Source organism: Trachemys scripta, chromosome 24, assembly GCF_013100865.1.
Source record: "Trachemys scripta elegans isolate TJP31775 chromosome 24, CAS_Tse_1.0, whole genome shotgun sequence".
Taxonomy (NCBI): Eukaryota; Metazoa; Chordata; order Testudines; family Emydidae; genus Trachemys; species Trachemys scripta.
In genome coordinates, this window is record NC_048321.1 from 2,382,863 (window position 1) to 2,391,415 (window position 8,553).

An 8,553-nucleotide genomic window follows, 5' to 3' on the forward strand; every position below is an offset into this window, starting at 1 on the left:
CCTAGGAACCTCCATCTTGCAGTTATGCCCGCTGGACGCTGCAATCTTATATGAGTTCATCAGTTTAACAAAGGAATTGATATGTACCAGGCTTGTTTTCCCAAGGGGAGTCTCTGACATGCTTTAAACGAAATGCACTGCTTCAGGTAGAGTAAACAAACAGATTTATTAACTACAAATATAGATTTTAAGTGATTGTAAGTAAAAGCATAACACGTTGGATTTGGTCAAATTAAATAAAAGGAAAACGCATTCTAATCTGATCTTAACACTTTCAGTGCCCTTACAAAAACAACAAGGAGTCTGGTGGCACCTTAAAGACTAACAGATTTAGTCATCTGTAACTTTCACTCTATGCATCCGAAGAAGTGAGGTTTTTACTCACGAAAGCTTATGCCCAAATAAATCTGTTAGTCTTTAAGGTGCCACCAGACTCCTTGTTGTTTTTGTAGATACAGACTAACACGGCTACCCCCTGATACTTGACACCAGTGCCCTTACATACGTCACCACAGGTTGGCTGGTTGCCCTTCAGCCAGGCTCTCCCCTTTGATCAGCGCTTCAGTCACTTGGTGGTGATGTCTGTAGATGTAGGTGGAAGAGAGAGGAAGAGCCTTGCAAATGTCTCTCCCTTTTATCATGTCCTTTCTTCCCTCTTGGTTTTGCCCCACTCCCTTCAGAGTCAGGTGAGCATTACCTCATCCCAGTCCCAGACTGACCAAAGGAAGGGGGGTAACTCCCTCGAGAGTCCAACAGATCCTTTGTTGCTGCCTAGGCCCAGTGTCCTTTGTTCCTGTGAGGCTGGGCTGGGTTTGTCCCATACATGCCCTGATGAAGTGTGAACTGCCTCTCTGCTCTTGGAGAGTTTTGCCTAGGCCTGTTTTAAGCCATGAGGACACATTTTCAGCCTCCTAACTATATACATGAAATTATAACCTATAACATTACTGTAACAACAATTACTATAACATCACTATAACAACAATGCTCAGTGCTTCATGTGCCTTCCGAAGACACCCGACATGACAAACTTTGCATTGGATACCACACAATCATATTAAAAGGATGAACATGGGGGTGTAGGGTATTCCCACGATGTACAGACTGTCACACTGGGTGTCACAGACTCACAGGTCGTGCCCACTCTTGGCCCCGTGCCGTCCATTGAGGGAACCCCCTTCAGTGTGACAGCCATTCTTGGGGGTCCACTCTCTCTCACAGGTTAAGCCCCTCCGCTGCCTGGAGCTGCACCTCTCGGAGCCTTAGCACGCCTGTCTCTCACCGTGGGCCCCCTCAGGGAGTCCACCTGCCCTGGACCCCCGGGGCCTCCACTCCCAAAGGGAATAATGCAACCCTGCTCTCTAGACTGGAGTGACACTCAGCCAGTGTAAAACACTGACCGTTTGAACACAGTATAAGAAACTCTCAGGGCCTTCAGGCCTGGCCTCCCTCAGCACAGTACATCCCAGTCTCCCCTGCATCCAGGTGGGCTCTGCCTGTCTCCCTCTCCAGCCCAGAGCCCCCCTGCTTCCCAGCTGGGCATCTGATATCACCTCCCCCAAGCCCCGCCTCTGTCCATTGTCTTCTCTCCAGGTAAACAGGGTCACCTGGGCCTCCTCTCCTCTCCTCTCTTTTGTCCTCTGGCTGGAACTGGCTGGTTAGGTCACTGGGGTGCTCTCTTCGCAGCCCAGTGTCCTCCCACTGGCAAGAACTGGCTGTTACTACCAAGCTGGGCCTTTGGGTCACCAGATCACCAGTCGCTGGGGTATCCATTCTCCAGGCCATTGGCCGGGGTCCCAAGTTCCCTCTCAGGTCCTCTGTAACAACAAACTCCTTCTCCTATCACCTCATTAAACCAGTAACACCCAGGGAAACTGAGTCCCACCTCCTCTGCATGCAAACCATTGGAAAAACAAGGGGAAAAAAACAAGAAAATCCCCCACTTTGTCACACAGGGTAACTTTATTAAGAATTTATCCATTGTTGATTATTATTACACAAAATTAATGGAGTGGGGCTGAGGGGTCTGGAAGGTGGGAGGAGGATCAGGGTAGGGCAGAGGGTCGAGGTGCGGGGGTGAGGGCTGTGGGGAGGGGCTGGGAATGAGGGGTTCACGTTGCAGAAGGGGGCTCAGGGCTGGGACAGACGGTTGGGGACGGGGGTGTGTGAGGACTCTTGTTGGGGGTGCGAGCTCTGGGCTGGGCCGGGGATGAGTTCAAACTTTGGGTGCAGTAGACAGGCTGCCCAGGGCTGGGGCCAGAGAGGAGGACTTCCCCCAGCCCTCTCCCCACCAGCAGCAGCGAGCTCCAGGGGAGGGCCCCTAACCCCCGGCACGACACTCACCCAAGCCCCAGGCTGCTGCTCAGGAGATCCAGACAAGATAAGCCCCCTCGGAGTTGTCTGCCGGGATGGGGAGGGATGCCACTGCGCCTCCAGTCAGTCAGTCAGTCTGCCGTGGGCGGGCAGCAAGGGAGTACAGTGCGCAGCTACAGGGGCAGCCGCCTTCTGCCCAGGGCGCAGGTGAGGCAGGGAGGAGGGAGGCGTGAAGGAGCGGCAGGCGGGGCCGGGGGAGAGACCAGGCCCTGAACATTGCTGGATCCAGGCCCAGGTGGCCCTGAATTTGCTGGAGCATGGGCACCACAGGCCCATAAAACTCCCACCCCTGCCTAGAGGACAGGGGAGCAGTGATGCTGGGGGACTTATCTCCCCTACTGGCCTAATGGGGGATATGCTCCCACTCTGTCTCGTTGGCGTTCTCCCTGAGATGGTCCCCCAGGCAGCAGTAGCAGAACTCCAACCAGCACTCCGGGTACTCCACCAGGGGGCAGCCTAGCACAGGGTGGCTCACCAGGGTGTGGCACTCGGGACAGGCCCACTAGTCCTGTCCCCCAGCAGCCAGGTGAAGCTGCAGTGCCCACTGCATCCCAATAGGCTATAGAGGAGGAAATGCCCCCTGCACTCCAGTATCTGGGGGAGGTATCAGTCTTCTCTGCACCCCAATACCCAGGAGATGGGGCAATGGCCCCTGCAGCCCAATAGCTAGGAGAGGCGTCAGTTCTCTCTACACCCCAATACCCAAGAGATGGGGCAATAGCCCTGTCATAGAGTCACCAGGCGATGCTCTGGAACTACTCCGTATGAAGCCAGCCAGGACTCTGGGGGAGCCTCCTCTCTCGGAGCAGACTGTTTCCAGGGCAAGAAGCTTACACAGCTTCGACCTTCCTGGGTCTGACCTCGGAGCATTCAGCATCCCCTTCCACACTGTGCACTTCCCACAGCGAGTCCGCCTGGGCGGGGCTCCTGGAGAAGCCAGAGAGCCCTGCACCCCAACTCTGCAGTCAGCAGTGACTCTCAGCCAGCATAAAATGGAAGGTTTATTAGTCGACAGGAACACAGCGTAGAACAGAACTTATCAGCACAGAAATCAGTGACTTTCAGCAAAGTCCATCTTGGGGAGTCCTGGGCCAGATGGCCTGGACTCCCCCTCTTCCAGACCCCCAAGCAGACTGCCCAGCTTGCTCCTCTTTCTTTTTTTCCGGGGCAGTCACCTGCTCATCACCTGGTTGCATCCCCCTCCTGGGTCTCAAGTTACGAAGGGCATATGTGCAGGCAGCTGGAGCAGCTTCACCTGTCCAGAGGTCTCAGCCAAAGTCACACACCTCTATTCCCACCACCAAGGTATCAGTGCAGCACACAGGGAAATTGAGGCACACACAGTATTCATGCAAAACAGTAAAACTCACATCTGCTCAACAGTAAGACACATACAACATGACAAGGGAAAATCCCCACTTCGTCACAGGTGCCTGCACCCCTATCTCTGGCAGAGGCATTACTCCTCCCTGCAATGCACTGCCCCTGGCATCCTGTGAGCAAGGAGGGGGGGTCGGGCCCCTGGGGGTCCCCAAAACCTGGGAACGGGGCTGAGTGTGATGGGGCGGGAGCTGGCCTTGGGGAGGCAGGAGGGAGTTCTCAGGGGTCGCAGCAGGGGTTGAGTCCAGGTCTCCCTTGGGCTAGGGGGACCTGTTCAGCTCCTGCCTCCCGGCAATACTGCAGCTGGCCTCCAAGGAATTATCGTAATCCAGGTCTTCATCCTCGTCATGCTCCCACTCGGTCTCGTCGGCGTCCTCTCCGAGATGGTCCCTCAGGCAGCGGTAGCAGAACTCTGTCCAGCACTCCGGGCACTCCACCAGGGGGCAGCCTAGCCCAGTGTGGCTGACCAGGGTGTGGCACTCGGGACAGGCCCGCAGTGAGGGGCAGCCATGGACAGATGATCCCGGGGCCTGGATCTCCAGGGTGTCGTAAAGCACAGCCTGTAGGGGGCACTGGGGATTGGAGCAGGATTTTCCCTGAGGCGAGGGGTCCTTCCAGTCCGTGCGGCAGCCCCAACAGAAGCAGTACAGCTCCCCGGCCCGCTGGGAGCAGGGCAGGCAGGGGGTGCGCAAGCTACCGGGGTCCAGACGCTGGACGAGGTGCTGGCAGCGCGGGCACTAGGGGAAGTCATGGCAGGCAGTTAGCCACTGGGGCGTGATGTGTCCTCTGTTCCCCTGGGCTCTGAGCTCTCAATGCACCAGCCCAGCCTGTTGGAGATGCCCCTCCTCCCACCGCAAAATACCATAAATGGAGACTTAACAATTGTAGCCAGTTTCACAAGGTTATTGGCTGGGAATTTCCTTAGCTTTTGTTTTAATATAGTATCTCTCTCTCTCTATCTATCTCCATCCAGCCCCTCTATCTATATATCTATCTATATACGCACCCATTCCTCCCCATACATACCCCTCCATACACACTCATCCAGCCCCATATACACCCATCTATCCATCCATCCCCAGACACACACATCCATCCATTCATTGTTAGCTACTGAGACTCACTCATCTGGGACAGGGGGGCTGAGATCCCCCCGGCCTCCTCCAGGACTCACCTGGCGGTAGTTGTCCCTGGCCCCCTCCTGTGCCAGGATTTGGGCCTCCAGCATGGCCTGGTCCTCATCTGAGAAGAGCCCGAGTTTGCACAGCTCCTGCCAGAGCCAAGGGGTGTCTGGGCAGCAGGGGCAGCGGAATAAGGTGACGCCCTGGATGGGAATGGGGGGACCTGGATCGGCCACCAATTCTCCCCTATCCTGCAGCCCCCGGCAACCCACCTACCCCACCCCCATCCCTCCCCAAGTGCCCTCCCCCTTGAACCCTCTCACCTATCACCCCAACTGACCCCTCCCCCTTGAACCCTCTCCGCTTCCCCTCTCCCTCCTCATCCAATCCCCCTAGCACACCCTAACCCCTCCCCTTCCCCATCACCCGAAATGACCCCACCCCCCTAAACCCCACTCCCTTTCCCCTGTCACTCCACATCCAATCCCCCGGCACCCCCTAACTCCTCCCCTTCCCCATCACCCCCAACTGACCCCTCCCCCTAAATCTCCTCCCACTGTCATTCCTCATCCAATACCTTGGCCCTCCCTAGCCCTCCCTTTCCCCATCACCTCAACTGACTCCTCCCCCCAAACCCTCACCCTAACTGATCCTTCACCCTTAACCCCCCCTTCCCCTGTCACCCCACATCCAATGCCCCTGGCACCCCCTGACCCCTCCCCTCCCCCTTCAAGCCCCGGAACCCGTCCCGTCACTCCGCATCCAATCCCCCTCCTCTGGCACCCCCCATCCAACCTGCCTTCCCATCACTCCCTCAACCACCCCCAAAATCTCCCCTGAAGATCCAACCCCGGCGGGGGGTTACCTGGTCCAGCAGCGCCCGCACCCAGCCCCGCAGCCCAGCTGCGCTCACCCAGTGCCCACAGGACGCCCGTCCTCGCAGCACCCCGGGGGACCCCGCACCTGCAGAGAGAGAGGGGGCGGGGTGAGACAGGGCCCGACCCCCCGGAGCTCGGCTGCTCCAGCCCTTCTCCTGGGGTGACCCCAAAGGGCCCCACGGGGGGAGGGGAGGGAAAGGGGAGGGGCCGGGGTCTCACCTGGAGCCCCCCCGGGGGGGCAGATCACCTGGAACTGCTCGGCCAGCGCCCGCCACTGCCCCGACGCCATCGCAGGCTGCCGGGATCATGTGTCCTGGGCTGGGAAACCCCGCGGGAATCCACCCGCTTTCCCTTTCGCTTTTGCCTCCCTACGGTGCCCAGCCCCCCAGTTCTGCAAGGGTCCCTCACTCCTGACCTGCAGCCCCTGCTAGCCCAGCCCGGGGCTCCCCTCGCCCCAGCTCTGCTGGTGCCCCTCACTCCGGACCCGCAACCCTCTGCTAGCCCAGCTCTGCCGGTGCCTCACACTGTGCTCAGTTACTGACAGCTGGGTGAGAGTTGCAGCTGCCCTGCACAACCGGCTGCTGTCGGCTTTCCTCAGCCTCTGGGCCAGGAACGTAATGCACCTGCGGGGCTGGGCGAGGCAGGGCTGGGCTAGCAGGAGGCTGCGGGTCGGGAGTGAGGGGCACTGGCAGAGCTGGGGGTGGGGAGCCCAGGGCTAGGATAGCAGGAGGCTGCGGGTCGGGAGTGAGGGGCACTGGCAGAGCTGGGGGTGGGGAGCCCAGGGCTAGGATAGCAGGAGGCTGCGGGTCGGGAGCAAGGGGCACTGGCAGAGAAGGGGGGCTGGGTTAGCAGGGACTGCGGGTCTGGAGTGGGGATCACTGGCAGAACTGCTAGGGACCCCCAGGCTGGGCTAGCAGGGGCTGCAGGTCGGGAGTGAGGGGACTGGGCAGAAAGGGAAAGCGGGTGGATTCCTGTGGGGGGGGGGGGGGTTTCCCAGCCCAGGACAGATGATCCCGGCAGCCTGCAATGGCATCGGGGCAGTGGTGGGCGCTGCTGAGCAGTTCCAGGTGATCTTCCCCCTTTGGGGGGCCCCAGGTGAGACCCCAGACCCTCCCCTTATCCCTGCCCCTGGGAGGCCCTTTGGGGTCATCCCTTGGGAAGGGATGGAGCAGCTGAGCTCCCAGGAGGATGGGGCCCTGTTTCACCCCTCCCCCTCTCTTCCTCCAGGTGGTGGTGGGGGGGTCCCCTAGGGTGCTGTGAGGACATTGGGTGAGCGCAGCTGGGCTGCGGGGATGGGTGTAGGTGTTGCTGGACCAGGTAAACGCCCCCCCCCTCCCCGGGCACGGGCAGGTGGGCGTGGTGGGCGGTTGCAGGAGGGAGGAGTCGAGGAGAGTGGGAAGGCTGGATTTTCAGAGCAGATTTTGGGGCCAGTTGAGGGAGTGATGGGAAGGGGAAGTTGTTGGGGGGTGCCAGCGGAAGGGGAGGAGAGTTCAGGGGGGTTAAGGAGGAAGGCAGTTGGGGAGGGATGGGGGTGGGGTAGGTGGATGGCTGGGGACCGCAGGAGAGAATTGGTGGCTGATCCAGGTCCCCTCATTCCCATTCAGGGCGTCACCTCATTCCGCTGCCCACGCTGCCCGGACACCCCTTGACTCTGGCCGGAGCTGTGCAAACTCGGGCTCTTCTTGGACAAGGACCAGGCCACACTGGAGGCCCAAATCCTGGCACAGGAGGGGGCCAGGGGCAGTTACCGCCAGGTGAGTCCTGGGGAAAGTGAGGGGGACCTGATCCCCCCGGCTGGATCTGGCTCAGGCTGGGATGTGGGGTGGAGTCTCAGTAGCTAACACGCCCTCATTCTGCCCTCCAGTGCCTGCACTGCCAGCACCTCGTCCAGCGCCTGGACCCCAGGATCCTGCGCACCCCCTGCCTGCCTTGCTCCCAGCGGGCCGGGGGGCTGTACTGCTTCTGCTAGGGCTGCCGCATGGAATGGAGGGACCCCTCATCCAATGCTGACTCGTGATGCCCCCTACAGGCCGTGCTGCATGATGCCCCCAAGATTGTCCATCGACAGCCACCCCTTGCTGCAGGCCTGTCCCTGTTGCCACGCCCTCCTGAGCAACATTGGGAAAGGCTGCCCCCTGGTGGTATGCCCTGAATGTGGGTTCCCATTCTGCTATCACTGCCTGGGACTGGCAGCTGGTCTGCGGGGGAGGGACCCTAACTCCCAGGGGGAGCCCTGCAGTGCCCCATGTCATGGGCTGGATCCAGGGGCTTTGGAGAGGGGGGATCTGAGACAAGGGGGGGGGCTGCTTTGACCCCACCAGGGCTATCAGAACTCAAGGCATTGTGGGTATGTGTATGGGGATAGATGCATGGATGTGTATGGGGATGGGAAGGGGGATGAATGGATGGATGTATATGGGGATGTGTATGGGCTGGGGATGGATAGATGGATGGGGATATATATGGGGATGTGCATGGGGATGGATGGGGATGGCAATGGATGGATAGATGGATGGGGATGGATGGATAAAGGATTGTATATTGGGATGGATGGCTGTGTATGGGGATGTGCATGGGGATGGATGGATGGATGGGGATGGCAATGGATGGATAGATGGATGGGGATGGATGGATAGAGGATTGTATATGGGATGGGGATTGGGATGAATGGATGGATGTGTATGGGAATGGAAATGTGTATGGGCTGGGTCTGGATGGATGGATGGATGGATAGAGGATTGTATATTTGGATGGATATATGGGATGGAGATGGATGGATGTGTATGCGGATGGTGATGTGT

General features: G+C 58.9%; 2 protein-coding genes across 3 annotated transcripts; one reads left to right on the forward strand and one right to left on the reverse strand.

The window, feature by feature from the left end:
- Positions 1-1,643: 1,643 nt before the first annotated feature.
- On the reverse strand, positions 1,644-6,250 carry LOC117869485. 2 transcript variants are annotated; one of them, XM_034756331.1, is made up of 4 exons: positions 5,972-6,250; positions 5,740-5,837; positions 4,928-5,077; positions 1,644-4,325 (listed from the first exon to the last, which is right to left on the reverse strand). In XM_034756331.1, exons 1-4 carry the CDS (start codon positions 6,039-6,041, stop codon positions 4,014-4,016), a joined length of 630 nt encoding a protein of 209 aa, XP_034612222.1. In that variant the 5' UTR covers positions 6,042-6,250; the 3' UTR covers positions 1,644-4,013. The 2 variants fall into 2 exon arrangements, with proteins under 2 accessions (XP_034612222.1, XP_034612221.1); XM_034756330.1 differs by having other exon boundaries at positions 1,644-4,490; positions 5,972-6,246.
- A 491-nt stretch (positions 6,251-6,741) lies between these two features.
- Positions 6,742-8,093, forward strand: LOC117869486 (translation initiation factor IF-2-like). The gene is made up of 3 exons (XM_034756332.1): positions 6,742-6,847; positions 7,357-7,506; positions 7,617-8,093. The coding sequence occupies exons 1-3, from the start codon at positions 6,760-6,762 to the stop codon at positions 7,760-7,762; spliced, it is 384 nt and encodes a 127-aa protein (XP_034612223.1). The 5' UTR covers positions 6,742-6,759; the 3' UTR covers positions 7,763-8,093.
- The last annotated feature ends 460 nt before the right edge of the window (positions 8,094-8,553 follow it).